Genomic DNA, 18,583 nt, shown 5'->3' on the forward strand with positions numbered 1-18,583 from the left:
GTATGGCATCACCATCTCACAACCCTTTAGCACTCCAGGTAGTGTTTCACAATGTATTTTCTCTTTTAAATGCTCAGTCATGTATTAAATTATACATTATTCATGAGTGTATGTACCTTGTGTGTATAATATATATATATATATATATATATCATGCTCTAGCCAATCCCCTGAGCAGATTGTTCTTTCCCTGTTAGGGAGGGTTCCGGTCTCCCCCGGTAGAGGATGGGCTATTGCCCTAGGAGAGAGATAGCCAGAGAGACCAGAGATATTTGCTTGGGTTGAGGATCTGAAAAGATTTGCCAAAGAAGTACCTTTGCACTGTCTCTGAGTTCTGGACTGAAAGAGGGATCCTTATTTCCTTCACAGAGGATTTGCCTGAGGATGCTGGGTGACACAGCTCCTGGGAAACTGTGAATAAAGACTCCACGAGGACTAATAGTTGGGAAAGCTCCAGAAGGGAATGAGTTGCTCCAGAGTTGCTCCAGAGGGAAGTGTGTCCTCCTACTGTGATTACTGATACTTTGGGAGTGTCCAATAACCATAACCCCTGTCTTGTTAAAGGTCTTTGGCAATAAACCCTAAAAAGACATCCCCTAGACTGAGTCTAAATTGTCGGTGCGCATGGGACTATGCTTGGGTGACCAGAAGCTTCTGTATTATTCAGGAGAACCTGTCTATCTTCAGCAGCCCCTTCAGGGGTGAGCGCTATATATACAGTATATAACAAATATCAGTTTTGTGTAGTAACATCTCTCAAACAAATGTCATTGATAAATCAAACAATGTCAAACAATAGTCTTGTGCAAACAGTCTTGTTTGCACAAGACTAGTTTCACTGTCTTCTACCATGGGAAAATAGATACTATTGTGGAATACATGAGCAAAGTAAATTATTGGCTAAGAAAGTACACATTTTTTAATTATCCCCATTGTTTTAATGGAGGTCTTGTAAAACAATGTACCCAAGTTTGTTTACTTATGGTAAATTTTTTACCTTTGGCACTAATGGAACTACACTGCCATTGAGAGTTTGTGAACAAAAATATGTCCCTTCTAGAAGATGTAAGAACCTAAAATTTAAAAGGCTAAATAAAAAAGGCCAGCTGCGCAAACTGAAAGGGGGACTTATTGGGACTCTACCAAGGGGATATCACTAGAAGCCACAAGAATGAAACAATTTCCATGATCAAAGACCTATTTCCCTGAAATCTCTTGAATTGTTTGAAGTCCTGTTTGTTACAAAACTCATGGACCAGCTATACTGAAAGCTGACTTTCTAGTGTATACCCGTAGCATAAAATTCAAGTATGTATGCATATTTGTAGCACTCTGTATTGTATTGTTTTTCTGTAACTGTAAATAGCATCATACACAGCATTTTTGTTTAGTAGAAGCACGTTGATAGTACTGCTGGGAGAGTTTCCTTGGCTTTACCGCAATAATTGGACATTAAAACAATAATTAGCAAAACAATTGGGATTTTCATTTATTCCAAATTGAAAACACTGGACACTCCTGAAAGTATTATGGCTATCATAATGGCCTATGACTTTAGAATTTATAAGTGCCTGATACATAGCAAGCATCCAAGTCAGAAGTGGCTTACTTATTTTTCTTTATGATTTTTCTATGTCAGTGGCTTGGAAAATCAAAGACAGGCAAGTATTTTATCATAAATGGGCGTAATTTAAGTTCCAAATCCATTTGACTAGGGAAAACTAAATTACTATTCTTACAAAACCAAAGAAGGAAAACAGGACAAATATAAAGAGAAGTGGTATATGTTTTTGTCAGGGGAGATATGGTGTTTAAGGTCTCATAACCAAATAAAGTAAATAGCCAATATTCTACCACTTTACACAACTCTTACCTGAACAGTGTGGCAGAAAGCCACTCCATCGGCCATCAAGCTGACAAGTACGGGTAGCATTTCCAATAAGGGTTCGCTTGCCAAGGCAACTGTACTGTATTGCAGACCCCACTGTATATCGTCTTCCTAAAACCTGTGCATTGGGTGGGACTCCAGGGGATCCACAAGATATCACTAAACAGATAAGAGAGAGAACGACGTAGAGAAAAACGTGTGTTTTTTTAGTACATGTTAATATTCTGCTGAAAGGTCTATAATAGTTCCACGTCTGCCATTAACAAATATTTTACTTACATAAGCAATTAGGGAGGGCACGATCCCAAGTGCCATCTCCCTGGCAAGTAAGAACATGTGTCCCCATTAGATAGTAACCATGGCTACATTCATAGGACACAGATGTTCCAAAGCTGAATCGGTCTGGACCTCTTTGTAGCACCCGCCTAAGTCCATTCTCAACATGTCCAGGATCTGTACAGTTCAATACTAGTGGAAAGATGAGACATCACAGAGTATTGTAAATGTGCAGTTACGGAACAAAACAGATTAAAGCAAATCATAGTGGTTGTAGGTTTTGTAAACAGAACTTGAAGGGGCAGAAAGAATGGGACAGACAGGAGTAAAATATATAATAAAATATTATCCAAACATCTAAAAAAACATTTCATGTCAAAATTTCATCAGAAAGCCTGTCAGTTAAAGTTTAACTAAACATCCAAAATTCTGAGCTGCTATCAGAACAGGAATAAAGATGAAAACTTGGGTATACCTTTTCTCATGACAACTGTCTAAGAGGGTATTTCCTTCTCACTGCAAAAATATCTCATGAGTCTGTGAGTCTACAGGAGAAACTATGAAAGGAAATATTCTGTGACATAGCAAAAAAAAAAAAACCCCAAACAAAAAAAACTCCAACCCTTTTAACCTTCCTTTGCTCTATCCAAGGTAAAAAGTTATATTACTTTAGATACGTCTAAAGCCCATTATCACAAAGAAACAAAATGAAGCAAGACAAATGGTAAATATAGATAAAATCCACAGCTAGTCATTGACAGACAGTGAAAAATCATTGATTAATATTTACAGGTTTTACACCATACTTACTTCTGCATGTTGGCAGGGGATGATTCCATTGCCCATTTGCCTGGCACTGAGCTTGAGCTACACCCTCCAGTACATAGCCCGGGTTACATGCAAACTTTACAATGTCATTCAAGTTAAACTGAGAGCCCTGTGTAACTCCATTCCCAGGATTACCAGGATGTCCACAGGTGATGGCTGCAGAAGACAAAAAAAGTACTTAAACTAAAGCATGAAATAAACATAAAACTGGCTTTCCCTCTACATACCACTCTTTTGCTACCACTAACAGCAGTTGACATTCCATAGTCTACATCATCATCAAGGTACAACTATGTGTTATAATGCTTAGAACTTGCATTTTGGACATGATTTTTGCAGCCTTGCCAACTCTACACCACAGGAAAGCCTAATACTGCTGCTAATGCACGTTACTAAATATAAGGTTCTAATACAGTAATATCTTGGACAACTTCCACAAATCAGATGTAAAATTACTCTCACATGTACACTGCTCTTTTATAATTAAAAATGTGTTCTTTCCACTAATCAGATAGACTACTATCATTTATTTCACAATGACATTTACAGCATTTAGTATTTGCAGCTGGGAGTCTATTATGTGCTGTAGTACACTTCACCAGATGTAGAAATGTAGTTTTTAGCCCCTAATGAGTAAGTCCCTTTCCCCTGCTTTTACCCATGTTACACTTACGAACACAGATGGGGGACCTCTCTGACCAGCGATGGTCCTGCTGACATATTCTTACAGACTTTCCAATTAGTCTGAAGCCTGCATTACATTGGTATACCACGCTGTCTCGATAATTATAGTTCTGTCCGTTAATCAAGCCATTAACAATAGGTTCTGGGTTCCCGCAATGACCAGCTATGGGATTAGAAATACTTGTTAGATGTAAACAGTAATATCACCCACCTATGCAAATACATTAAAAATGCACTAACAATCTTGCACATTTTACTTTATATCAGCTTATTAAATATGCAGTATTTCCCAACTCAAATAAAATTGCTTAACCTTGTGATCCTGTGCCACACAAAGAAACCAATGTAATAAGGTTGGGCTTATTCAAAGTGGAAAAATCACACCAGGAGGTGAAAGGGAATCTGCCAATATAGACACCTTTCAAGATGACAAGTGTTTGAGTGTATTTCCTAAATGAAAAGATTTCAGCTCAATCCTGTTGTGTTTTTAGGACAGGAAGTGAAGGCAAATCTCCCCAATGGGACATAGACATAATTAAAAAACCTGGAAGAGGTTCTAATTATTTTGCACTCTAGACAAAAATAAGTTTAAAAAACATGTTTTAGTAGAGATTCATCTTAATAATTGAATCCATCATGCAGTGATGCATTGTAGATGCTCGTGCCCATGTATTGCATTAGCAGTTCTGTATAGTGAGAATATTTAGATAATACCTGATTGGTTCCTATTGCTTTGGTTACAGAATACTATTACTAGCAGAAAAAAAAATTTACTATTCATTCTTGATTGTTACAAGGTTGGGTGCGCTAATGGGAACATGGTCTGCCCCCCAAAAAATTATCTGGGCAGGTTATATAGTGCTGTGGATGATCATGCAGGGGGAGATTTACTAAAACTGGAGAGTGCAAAATCTGGTGCAATTCTGGTTTATAGTAAGCACATGAATCAACTGTGTATGTAGCTGTTTGTTTGAAATTTAGTCTCAAAAATAATAAGCAAGCCCATGTCGGTTAAAGAAAGGATCTTTTCGAACGCTGAAAATTTCAGAATATACCCTATATTGCCAAAAGTATTGGGATGCCTGCCTTTACACGCACATGAACTTTAGTGGCATCCCAGTCTTAGTTCATAAGGGTCAATACTGAGTTGGTCCGCCCTTTGCAGTTATAACAGCTTCAACTCCTCAGGGAAGGCTGTCCACAAGGTTTAGGAGTGTGTCTATGGGGAAGTTTGACCATTCTTCAAGAAGCACATTTGTGAGGTCAGGCACTGATGTCGGACGAGAAGGCCTGGCTAGCAGTCTCCGCTCTAAATTATCCCAAAGGTGTTCTATCAGGTTGAGGTCAGAGCTCAGTCAATTTCCTCCACCCTAAACTTGCTCCTCCATATCTTTATGGACCTTGCTTTGTGCACTGGTGCGCAGTCATGTTGGAACAGGAAGGGGCCATCCCCAAACCCTTCCTACAAAGTTGGGAGCATGAAATTGTCCAAAATGTCTTAGTATGCTGACGGCTTAAGAGTTCCCTTCACTGGAACTAGGGGCCAAGCCTGACCCCTGAAAAATAACCCCACACCATAATCCCCCCTCTACCAAACTTTACACTTGGCACAGTGCAGTCAAGCAAGTACCGTTCTCCTGGCAACCGCCAAACCCAGACACGTCCATCTGATTGCCAGACAGAGAAGCGTGATTCGTCACTCCAGAGAACACGTCTCCACTGCTCTAGAGTCCAGTGGTAGCGTCCATTACACCACTGCATCTGACGCTTTGTATTGCACTTGGTGATGTAAGGCTTGGATGCAGCTGCTCAGCCATGGAAACCCATTCCATGAAGCTCACTATGCACTGCTGTTATGCTAATCTGAAGGCCACACGAAGTTTGGAGGTCTTTAGCTATTGATTCTGCAGACAGTTGGCGACTTCTGTGCATTGTGCGCTTCAGCATGTGCTGACCCTGCTCTGTGGTTTTCTGTGGCCTACCACTTTGTGGCTGAGTTGATGTTGTTCCCAGTTGCTTCCACTTTATAATACCACTAACAGTTGACCGTTGCTATTTAGTAGCAAGTAAATTTCTTTATTGCACAGCTGGCAGCCTATTACAGTACCACGCTTGAATTCACTGAGCTCCTGAGAGCGACCAATTCTTTCACAAACATTTGTAGAAGCAGTCTGCATGCCTAGGTGCTTGATTGTATACACCTGTAGCAATAGAGGTGATTGGAACACCTGAATCCAATGATTTGGAGGGGTGTTCCAATGCTTTTGGCAATATAGTGTATATAAGTATTTTAATAGTTTATTTTTTATCAATGTACAAAATGGAAAGGGAGCAAACAGAAGAAAAATCTAAATCAAATCAAAATTTGGTATGACTACCTTTTGGCTTCAAACCAACATCAATTATTCTAGGTACACACATTGCTTTTGCACACAGTTTTTGAAGGAATTCGGCAGGTAGGTTGTTCCAAACATCTTACCATACTTCAGAAACAAGGCTAAGTGACTCAACTATGCACAGAAACATAGGAACTGGGGCGCAGAAAAATGGCAGCAGGTTCTCTGGACTGATGTGTCAAAATGTGAAATATTTGGCTCTAACAGGAGGCAGTTTGTTCACAAAAGGGCTGGAGAGGTGTACAATAATGAATGTCTGCAGGCAAAAATAAAGCATGGTGGAGGTTCTTTGCAAGTTTGAGACTGCATTTCTGCAAATGGAGCTGGAGATTCGGTCAGGATAAATGGTGTTGTCATTGTTGAGAAATACAGGCAGACACTTAACCATCATGCCATACCATTAGGGAGGCATGTGGCTGGCCCCAAATATATTCTGCAGCAGGACAACATTTCCAAACAAGCAGCCAGTATCATTAAGAACTATCTTCAGCATAAAGAAAAACAAGGAATCCTAGAAGTGATGGATTGGCTCCCAAAGAGCCCTAAGGGTACAGACAGCAAACATAGCTAGTGTTTTTCTGCATGTCAGTTAGCAAAATTGTCATCTTTAGATCATAAAAGTCATCAGAATTATCTTAATCATCAGATCCATACAGTGAATGAATGTAATTGGTTATCCATATCTATGATTCTGTTCATCACCCTGATTATGCATATGGCCTGAATGGGTACACATTTGCTAGTAGATAGACAGTATATATGCAGGAAACGCTTCCAGTAAATTATGTGTGTTTGAGATAACAACAGTTTGAATATCACTGAATCGCAATCACATAAATGATAAAATAAAAGCCAATGCTATGCTCAGAATAGACTTACCCAGACATTTGACTTCCTGCCCACTCCACAATCCATTTGCCATACATTCTCGCACGCGGGACCCAACAAGAGTATAGCCACTGTTGCAGGCAAAGATGGCAGTTGCTCCATATTGGGTCAACATGCCAATTTTATTTCCATTAGCTGGAGTCGGCAAATCCCCACAGGATATAACTGAAATACAATGAAGAATAATTGCTAGAGTTAGTTATGTTTCAATTTACACACCTAAAATAAGAAAACACCCCACACTGGTAGTTGTCAAGCTCTAATTGGGCTATTTAAAAATATATCAGGAAGAATGTGTTGATATTGGCAATGGCAACGAAACAGATTTTACTGGAAAAGTTACTGACTAAATGTAATGGATTTTTAAGGGCAGCAAATACACATTTTCCACATCACGCTTCATCATTTCTTTAATTTTTGTGTAATGATGTGTACTAAAGCCTTACGCTCACCACACACTTTCAGACCTTGCCTTGATGTGACCTGTTAGATCCACATGATAATTTAGCAGCAACTGTAGTGAAAAGGCCTACCTGACTGAATTAAAAATAAATGGATTGTCTGGGTAGACTCCTATGCTGCATAGTTGTTGAAAATCTATATAAGATTCTACACAAGATAGTATTGTGTGGCCAGCTTCAGAAAATGTCTTTATGCTTTCATGTCTTGTGTTGTATGTAAACCACAGGATATACTGCAGTAAAATACATACAAATAATGCTAGAATATATTTCTTTTTCAATTCAGAAATTTCCCATTGATTCATATGTCTCGTGTCATATAATAATAGAGCAATAAAATACAGATCTTATGTCTATAATCGTAATAAAGAAACTAATACATTCTATAAAATGTATTCAAATCCCATATAAACTATTACGATAACAATATATAACAGTGAGAATTGCTCACTAGTTTATTAATTTCAAAAAAGAAAAAAGAAAAAATGGATTTAGCTCAATACCTCTACCCATATCACTTTTTCAACCATTGTATAAAAGTAGGAAAAATATCGACATATATCATTAACATACAAAATAATTATTTTATTAATTAAAATTACAAAGAAACACATTCAAAACAAAACAAACCCCACTAAAAACCCTTAAACATAGTCCGGGGCCTATAGGATTCATATATCATATTTTAAATTCAAAAAAAGTTTATCATAACTTTCTACTGAGAGCTCTCAGGAAAACAGGGAAAGTAATAGATAGATATAGGTAGACATTAGAAAGGTGGCCACAACGAATATAAATTTTCCAGCATGCTGGATAGTTATTTCAAAGTTCACCATAAACAGTATCTGGTTATCAAAGATATGTACACAGACTTTTGTGTACATATTTTCCTCAACAAATACACTCCAGTTGACCAACAGGTCTGATTAAATCTGCCCTTTTAAGGGGCTGTTCAATTGTATTTGCATCCTAGATTCCATACATAGACAAAGTTGAATATGGTGGCTTTAATCAGGCACATAGATCTGAAAACAACACAATGTGGTCCAGAGGAGGCGACAATGTTGGAAGTAAAAACAGACTCATAGGGGCATATGCTGGCCAAGGTTTACTCCATGTGATTGTTGGCCTCCCTCTCTCTAGCAATTTGTGTTGTTCAAAGGGTATCCATATTGACTTTCTAGCTTGATACCTCAGCATTCGGAATATATATATGTACTATTTAGCCCAATTGTTGAACAGGGGCATATAAAAAGTCAGCCATATCCAGCTAAAGCGAACATAATGTTCCAAAATGTTGCTAGTTTATTAGTTTATTTTTATCAAGCTCAACATAACTCAGTTACTTTTTTCATGACCATTACTAATAATATTTCATCAGTAAACCGTAACATTATTATTTGATAGTGTATACTGTAAGGTGACATACAGTTATGTTCAAAATAATAGCAGTGTGTTGAAAAAAGTGAATAAAGCTCAAAATCCTTCTAATATCTTTTATTTCCATACACACAAATGCATTGGGAACACTACACATTCTATTCCAAATCAAAACATGAAGAAAAATATATCAAATTTGTGTTGTTCCTCTAAAAAAATTGAAGAAAAGTGAATATTAGACTGTTCAAAAAAATAGCAGTGTTTGTATTCTTCTTTACAAACTCAAACATTCACTATATAAACTGAAAAATGTTTGAAGATTTTGCTTTCCTTTGAATCATTTAATTAATATTTAGTTGTATAAGCGCTGTTTCTGAGAACTGCTGTACATCTGTGTTGCATGGAGTCAACCAACTTCTGGCACCTGTGAACAGGTATTCCAGCCCAGGATGATTGGACTACATTCCACAGTTCTTCTCTATTTCTTGGATTTGCCTCAGAAACTGCATTTTTGATGTCACTCCACAAGTTTTGTATTGGATTAAGATCCAGGGATTGGGCTGGCCACTCCATAACGTCAATCTTGTTGGTCGGGAACCAAGATGTTGCACGTTTAAAGGTGTGTTTGGGGGTCGTTGTTTTGTTTGAACACCCATTTCAAGGGCATTTCCTCTTCAGCATAAGGCAGCATGACCTCTTCAAGTATTCTGATGTATTCAAACTGATCCATGGTCCCTGGTATGCGATAAATAGGCCCAACACTGTAGTATGAGAAACATCCCCATCTCATGATGCTTGCGCAACCATGCTTCACTGTCTTCACAGTGTACTGTGACTTGAATTCAGTGTTTGGGGGTCATCTGACAAACTGTCTCCGGCCACTAGACCCAAAAAGAACAATCTTACTTTCATCAGTCCACAAAATGTTGCGCCATTTCTCTTTAGGCCAGTCAATGTGCTCTTTGGCAAATTGTAACCTCTTCAGCACATGTCTTTTATTCAGCAGTGGGACTTTGCGGGGGCTTCTTGCAGATAGCTTGGCTTCACATAGGCGTCTTCTAATTGTAACAGTATTCACAGGTAACTTTAGACCTTCTTTGATCTTTCTGGAGCTGATTGTTGGCTGAGTCCTTGCCATTTTGGCTATTCTTCTATCCATTCGAATGGTAGTTTTTCACTTTCTTCCATGTCTTTCAGGTTTTGGTTGCCATTTTAAAGCATTTGCGATCATTTTAGCTGAGCAGCCTATCATTTTCTTCTTTATATGGTTTCCCCTCTCCAATCAACTTTTTAATCAAGGTATGCTGTTCTTCTGAACAATGTCTGGAACGACCAATTTTCCTCAGCATTTCAGACAGAAATGCACTGTAACCAGCATGTACAACATTTTCTGACTTCCTTCCTTAAATAAAGGCAATAATTGCCACCTGTTTTTCAAAGAATGAATGACCTCACTAATAGAACTCCACACTGCTATTATTTTGAACATGCCCCTTTCAGTTAGTGATTCAATTGCACAGAATCAGCAGCATGCATGTCATGACTGTTGGGTCTGTTGGATTTCTATTACTCTACTACACCTGCTAGTAAATTATTTGCCATGTAGAAATATCATTTCTACCAAAAACAGTAATTGATAAGGTTAGTGATGTCTGACTGCTATTATTTTGAACACAACTGTACTAGTAATGGCCATTATTTAGTACAGAAAACAGCAATGTGCAAAGATCAGGTAGCCCATTGCAGCCAATCCCAGTTCCATTTTTATTGCTCTAATCCGCTGAAATCTAGTAGCTATTGTTCCTCTATGTCAGAGATTGTACGTGGATTACATAAATCCCAACTATTGTTAAAACGGGTATACATACTTTTTTGTCCACACACCAATATAAATTATTTATCACTGGTCTTGCAGTATTATAAGCACCCTGTATTAATGTACAGTATGTGGAACCTACAAAAAATTTGCCTAAAGGCACACAGGCAGTACATTTTCCCCAATGCATATTGACATCCAAGAACATTGGTGGCAACTAGTGGCAATGCGAAATCCAAACCCTTGTATGTGGCAAAAAACTACCTAACAATCAAAGTCCAATGGGCATCATACAAGGGATATCACAGAAACTCACTGTTGCAGGTTGGTAAGTTCTCCCCCACACTCCATGTTCCATTGGTTTGGCAGCGAATAATACGTGTTCCCATGTAGTAATATCCAGGGTCACAGATTAGCATAAGTTCAGCTCCATAGTGGTATTGTGTTTTATGAATGAGACGCCACCGACCATGTTCTGTGCTGAAACTGTTGATTTCTGGACACGTGACAGCTGGAAAATTGCAATAAAAAAGTCTAAAAACAACAGAAATCAGTCTCCTATAGTCACACTGAATACAAGGTATTTTATCTCTTACCTGCACACTGTGGAGGATTGTTGCCATTGCTCCAGTGTCCAGATGGCAGACACTCTGCAGTGGTATCTTCGGGATTTAGGAGGTGGTGCCCCTCACTGCACTCATACACTGCTTTGGTCCCCACTGTGTACTCCTTTCCAAACACTGCACCATTCTTGGGAGTAGCAGGAACACCGCAGAACATTGCTGAAGAGAAAAGAGTAGAGAACTTTGCTAATAGTGCTGACTTGATTACTTATCACATTACTATTATGGATAAAGATAAAATATAACAGAGCTGCACACAGTTATTGACAAGTGAGAAATTTAAGACAAGTATAAACAGATTTATAGCTTAATATCTCTTAGAAATGCACAGTAAACACTAAAACTGCTGAAACTTGAAAGGTATGAAGGCAACAGTTTATAGAAAGGGAGGGGCAGGAAGTGGAGAAGAGGAGGCAAGCACTAGCGAGGGGAAAAGGGAGGTTAGACTAGATTGGCCAACTGTGATCTCTATTGGTAATTTTTAAAATCCATGATATCTGATCGCTTTTTAAAATGTATTATATGCATGTGAAAGTGCTACTAATAATATAAACAACAATATATGTTTAATGTCAACATACTAGCACACGTATTACGACATATGCCATTTATAAACTTTGCTGTGCAGTATATTACTGTATGCAAGTTTTCACTAGAGGAAAACAATTTAAAAAAAAACAGTCTGTAATTGTCTTATATAGAACTACCAAACATGGAGTTTTATGTTACAATGTCACCTCCACAAGCCTGTCATCATTTTAAATGTGTTCTGCTAATATACAATAACATGTACTTACCTATCCATGAGTGGGAAGTATTGATAAATTCTCAAAAAAATTTATTTTGGATAAATTCAAACCAGGCCTATACATAGGGCTCCTAACTGTTCCACTGAGAACAAAGAGATCCTAGTTTTTCATTAATATACAGTACATGGTGTACTCCCCAAAAGACATACATACAGAGTCCAATTCGCCGTTGGCCTTCAGAAATTACCCATAGCATTCTGATATTTTCTATGGAAGATTGAGAGCTTTCAACTGCCAATTGGAGAAGCTTTTTGCCTCTAGAGCAGTGTGGTCAACTTGCTAACTATTAATTGCCTCAAGTGCATCCCTGACCTGTTAAAAGGGATGCACAATAAAATTTGTACTTTAGGCATGCTGCAGTAACATATGTAAAAATGTGCACCTATTACACTGTGTGTTTCTTGGTACGTTTCAGTGCCATTTAGTTTTCCATTGTGGTGAAGTGCCTGTTACCACAATGCATGACATGCATTAGCACATTACAATGTCATTAATTGTGAATGCCAATGCAACACAGCTTCAACACACATGCATTGCAGTGCACCACAATGAACGGTAATGCATTAACATGTGTTGGGGTGCGCTGCAATGCTAAAAATGTGGAATATACTTTTTTTAGGATGTTCTGTTGTGTAGCCAGTCCATTTGTTTGAATGCACAATAACATGCAAGAAAACATTCATTAATGCAACAGACTGCAACCCACTAGCCCGGAAAAGTCTCAGCCTGAGACCCATAGGGGTTTATTTACTAAAGCTGGAGAGTCCAAAATCAGACTCCCTTCTGCATAGAAACCAATCAGCTTCTAACCTCAGCTTGTTCAATGAAGCTTTGGCAATGAAACCTGGAAGCTGATTGGTTTCTATGCAGAAGGGAGTCTGATTTTGGACTCTCCAGCTTTAGTAAATAAACCCCATAGAGTCAAATGATTGCCTGATAGTCCATGTGATTAGGGTTATACATAGAGCAGCTGTTGATGTTCGGATGCAGCCTTTGCATCTGTAAGCTGCTGCTTTATGACCCCAGGTGCCTGATGCTACTGGCTGTGCTAGCACTCCAGGTAGCTGGCCCAGCCTAAAACACAGCAGGCCACACATAGAATGCTGGCGGACTGCATGTGCCCTGCAGGCTTCGGGTTGGGCACCAGGGTTCTAGAAGATGTCAATGAGCCAACTCTACCAAATCAAAATGGCTGAGAGGTGTGCAGTAGGAGGGCTGAAGTGTGATTATACTTCAATGCAAGTTTTTTTACTATGTCAATATATCTAGATGACCATGCTTTACAATCCAAAAACAATTCATTATTAACTAGAACAAAATCACAATCTGAGACATATTAAACATGATATTGATCTTAAGCTCATTCTCCTTAGGAGATGTATTATGTCCCATTCACCTGCTGTACATTTGGATAGACACTGGTTATGACTGTAATTTTATCAGGATTATTAGGATTCATGGAATATGAATAGATTTTGAGAGCTGGATTGTGAGCAAAGGGTATTTTCAGGTCAAGCAGAGCCTGACTATTTTATGACTTATTTATGATGGTTATTAGCAGGTGCTGGATTAAGAAGCAGTCTGGTTTTACAACATCCATATAACAGAACATGCAAAAAGGAAATAAAGGCTGCAAAAATTGAAAACGAACAACATATTGCAAAAGATAGCAGGACCAACCCCCCAAAAATTCTTCAAATATATTAATAGTAAAAAGGTCTGGTCCGAGCATGTAGGCCCTTTACAAAATAATCTAGAGTGGGTGACTGGGGACAAAGAGAAGACAAATTTATTAAATACCTTCTTCAGCTCTGTGTATACAAAGGAGCATGGGGGAGCTCTTGTCCATAATGGGCATGGTATTGATACAGCTCCAGATGATCCACATTGGCTCACAATTGATATGATCCAAAAATATTTACACAGAATAAAGGTGAATAAAGTTCCTGGACCAGATGGCATACACCCATGGGTCCGTAAAGAATTGAGCTCTGTCATTTCAAAGCCATTGTTTCTAATTTTTAGGGACTCTTTAATGACTGGCAGAGCACCACTGGATTGGCGTAAGGCCAATGTGGTGGCAATATTAAAAAAGGGGTCAAAATCTTTACCAAGTAATTATAGACCTGTTAGTTTAACTTCTATAGTTGGAGTGTTTAATAAAAGACCACATAGATGAGTTCTTGCTGGAAATAAATATTTTAATCAACAGACAGCATATTTTCATGAAAGACAGAAGTTGTCGAACAAATCTAATTTCTTTTTATGAGGAGGTAAGCAAAACCTTGGACAGAGGGGTGGCGGTGGACGTGGTATGCTTGGATTTTGCAAAATCGTTTGACACAGTTCCCCATACATGGCTTATGTGTAAGGTAAAGTCTACAGGCTTCGAAAAATCTGTATGTAAATGGATAGAAAACTGTCTAAAAGATCGTATTCAGAGAGTAGTGGTTAATGATTCATACTCTGAATGGTCTAGGGTTGTCAGTGGTGTACCCCAAGGTTCAGTGTTGGGACCCTTACTTTTTAATATATTTATAAATGATATAGGATCTGGGATTAAAGATCCCATTTCAGTCTTTGCAGATGACACTAAACTGTGCAGTGGAATAACGTCCTTACAGGATGTATTCAATTTACAAGCCAACCTCAATCCACTGTTTAATTGGGCAACTATGTGCCAAATGAGGTTTAATAATGATAAATATATGGTTATGCACTTGGGGGCTAAGAATATGCATGCATCTGGGGGAATCAATGGTGGAGAAGAATCTGGAGTTCTGGTAGATTACAAGCTTAATAATGGCATGCAATGCCAAGCTGTGGTTTCTAAACCAAACAAAATCCTCTCTTGTATTAAAAGACTCCAGAGAGAGAGAGATATCATTCTACCCCTGTACAAATCATTAGTAAGTCCCCTGTACAAATCTGGAATATGCAGTTCAATTTTGGGCACCAGTTCACAAAAAGAACATTGGGAAACTAGAGAAAGTACAGAGACGGGAACCAAACTGAATAGAAGCATGGAGGAGCTCAGCTATGAGGAAAGATTAGAGGAACTGAATTTGTTCTCTCTTGAGAAGAGGAGATTAAGGGGGGATATGATCAACATGTACAAATATATCAGTGGTTCATATAGTGAACTCGGTGTAGAATTATTCACCCTGAGGTCATCACAGTGTACAAGGGGGCACTCTTTGCGTCTGGAGGAAAATAAATTTAACCTTCAAACACTGAAAGGTTTCTTTACAGTAAGAGCTGTGAAAATGTGGAATAGACTCCCTCAAGAGTTGGTTCTGGCCAGCTCAGTGGAGTGCTTTAAAAAAGGCCTGGATTCTTTCTTGGATACGCAGAATATAACTGGATACTAACATTTATAGACAAGGTTGAACCAGGAAATATCCAACTGCCTCTCAGAGGATCAGGAAGGAATGTTTTCCCCTGCAGGAGCAAATTGGATCATGATTTGCTGTTTTTTTTGTCTTCCTCTGGATCAACTGTGGGTGTAGGATTATAACTTTTTTTTTTAATGGTTGAACTGGATGGACTTTTGTCTTTTTTCAGCCAGACTAACTATGTAAACTATGTAAATTATCCAGTTACAAAACCCCCAAACCAGAGAATGTTTTAATGACTATATTATGATAGGGCCTTATTAAAAATCCCTGTTCTGGCGGTTTACAACCACTGATTATAGTCAAAATACATAAGAGCCTAAGGAGTGCTCTGCTAGAGATCTTGAAATGACAATTTTACGTTGGACTTAACGAGAAGTTGTTTTAGGATTATAGACTCTGTGGTTACTCAAGATGGTTGTTTTAGTACTGAGGTTATATGGGATGTGTTGGCTCTCTGCATGGCCCTACAGATAAATGATTTATATATGGGGGCTTTTTTTTTTTTATTAAACCACCAATTTTATCAGTTCAGCACAGGATTTTTTTTCAACACTACCAAGTCCTGATGGATCCCTTTGACATGTTGGTTTTTTATGATATACAGTGGGGCAAAAAAGTATTTAGTCAGCCACCAATTGTGCAAGTTCTCCCACTTAAAAAGATGAGAGAGACCTGTAAATGGCATCATAGATAGACCTCAACTATGAGAGACAAAATGAGAAACAAAATCCAGACAATCACATTGGCTGATTTGGAAAGAATTTATTTGCAAATTATGGTGGAAAATAAGTATTTGGTCAATATCAAAAGATCATCTCAATACTTTGTTATATATCCTTTGTTGGCAATGACAGAGGTCAAACGTTTCCTGTAAGACTTCACAAGGTTGGCACACACTGTTGCTGGTATGTTGGCCCATTCCTCCATGCAGATCTCCTCTAGAGCAGTGATGTTTTGGGGCTGTCGCTGGGCAACACGGACTTTAAACTCCCTCCAAAGGTTTTCTATGGGGTTGAGATCTGGAGACTGGCTAGGCCACTCCAGGACCTTGGAGTGCTTCTTATGAAGCCACTCCTTTGTTGCCCGGGCGCTATGTTTGGGATCATTGTCATGTTGGAAGACCCAGCCACGTTTCATCTTCAATGCCCTTGCTGATGGAAGGAGGTTTGCACTCAAAATCTCATGATACATGGCCCCATTCATTCTGTCCTGTACATGGATCAATCGTCCTGGTCCCTTTGTGGAGAAACAGCCCCAAAGCATGATGTTGCCACCCCCATGCTTCACAGTAGGTATGGTGTTCTTTGGATGCAACTCAGCATTCTCTCTCCTCCAAATATGACGAGTTGTGTTTCTACCAAACAGTTCTATTTTGGTTTCATCTGACCATATGACATTCTCCCAATCCTCTTCTGGATCATCCAAATGCTCTCTAGCAAACTTCAGACGAGCCCGGACATGTACTGGCTTAAGCAGGGGGACACGTCTGGCACTGCAGGATCTGAGTCCCTGGCGGCGTAGTGTGTTACTGATGGTAGCCTTTGTTCAGACGGGCCCGGACATGTACTGGCTTAAGCAGGGGGACACGTCTGGCACTGCAGGATCTGAGTCCCTGGTGGCGTAGTGTGTTACTGATGGTAGCCTTTGTTACGTTGGTCCCAGCTCTCTGCAGGTCATTCACTAGGTCCCCCCGTGTGGTCCTGGGATTTTTGCTCACCGTTCTTGTGATCATTTTGACCCCACGGGGTGAGATCTTGCATGGAGCCCCAGATCGAGGGGGATTATCAGTGGTCTTGTATGTCTTCCATTTCCTAATTATTGCTCCCACAGTTGATTTGTTCACACCAAGCTGCTTGCCTATTGCAGATTCAGTCTTCCCAACCTGGTGCAGGTCTACAATTTTGTTTCTGGAGTTATTCAACAGCTTTTTGATCTTCACCATGGTGGAGTTTGGAGTGTGACTGTTTGAGGTTGTGGACAGGTGTCTTTTATACTGATAACAAGTTCAAGCAGGTGCCATTGATACAGGTAATGAGTGCAGGACAGAGGAGCCTCTTAAAGAAGAAGGTACAGGTCTGTGAGAGCCAGAAATCTTGCTTGTTTGTAGGTGACCAAATACTTATTTTCCACCATAATTTGCAAATAAATTCTTTCCAAATCAGCCAATGCGATTGTCTGGATTTTTTTTCTCATTTTTTCTCTCATAGTTGAGGTCTACCTATGATGCCAATTACAGGCCTCTCTCATCTTTTTAAGTGGGAGAACTTGCACAATTGGTGGCTGACTAAATACTTTTTTGCCCCATTATAAGAGTATGAATAAATTAAATCTGGACTCCATACTTTCTGCTTTTGGCCAAAATACATGAAACTAAATACTGCATTTCATAAATAAACATGAGCAATATGTCTCAGTATTCAGATTTCTGCATACAAGTGTAACTTGTTCTTTTTTATGTGCAGTGCCAGCTTATCAATGGATAAATAGAATTTCATCCAAAATTTTCATCTGTAAAGATTGAGATTGGCTTGTGAAGTGATTCCATAAAAGTGGCATATGGACACTTATAATTAAATGCCTTGGGAGGCAGTTTCTGCTCATCAATATCTATAATCTATCATGTTGAATTACGGTCAAAAAGAGTGCACTGATTTATATTACAGATGTTAGGAGTAGTGCCAATAATGAACATTTAAACAAGATCTTTGTAGAATATTCGGCCAGATGATGACTAATGTGGAATAATCTACTACAGTAGAAAAGGACTATTGTGGAATATCAGGTCAGATGAGGACTACTGTGGAATAGCAGGCTAGAAAAGGATTATAGTGGGAAAAACAGGCCTAAAGTGGACGTATGTGAATTATCAGGCCAGAAAAGGATTTATGTGAAATAAGAGGCCAAAAGAGGACTACTGTGGAATATCAGATCAGACAAGGCCTAATGTGGAATATCAGGCCAGAAGAGGACAAATGTGGAATATCAGATTGGAAGAGAAATCATGTGGAATATCAGGAAAAAGAAGACAAATGTGAAATATCAAACCAGAAGAGAAACTAGGTGAAATATCAGGTAAAAAAAAAGGACCTATGTGAAATATCAGTCCAGAAAATAATTCACATGGAATATCAGACTC

The 18,583-nt window shown here is 38.9% G+C and overlaps 1 protein-coding gene across 3 annotated transcripts in view; it reads right to left on the reverse strand.

Annotated features, from left to right (window-relative positions):
- Positions 1-18,583, reverse strand: part of CSMD2 (CUB and Sushi multiple domains 2) — a 1,275,366-nt gene that overhangs the window by 49,860 nt on the left and 1,206,923 nt on the right. For all 3 annotated transcript variants that reach the window (XM_089673879.1, XM_089673878.1, XM_089673880.1), the window contains 7 exons: positions 11,214-11,399; positions 10,934-11,128; positions 6,952-7,125; positions 3,666-3,839; positions 2,975-3,148; positions 2,168-2,356; positions 1,874-2,047 (listed from right to left, as the gene is read on the reverse strand). In XM_089673879.1, coding sequence (XP_089530005.1) covers positions 1,874-2,047; positions 2,168-2,356; positions 2,975-3,148; positions 3,666-3,839; positions 6,952-7,125; positions 10,934-11,128; positions 11,214-11,399 — 1,266 coding nt within the window. The remainder of the gene's footprint in view (positions 1-1,873; positions 2,048-2,167; positions 2,357-2,974; positions 3,149-3,665; positions 3,840-6,951; positions 7,126-10,933; positions 11,129-11,213; positions 11,400-18,583) is intronic.

The sequence above is a fragment of the Staurois parvus genome, unplaced genomic scaffold (assembly GCF_062004578.1).
Source record: "Staurois parvus isolate SC_StPar_1 unplaced genomic scaffold, SC_StPar_1.0 ptg000145l, whole genome shotgun sequence".
Classification (NCBI taxonomy): Eukaryota; Metazoa; Chordata; class Amphibia; order Anura; family Ranidae; genus Staurois; species Staurois parvus.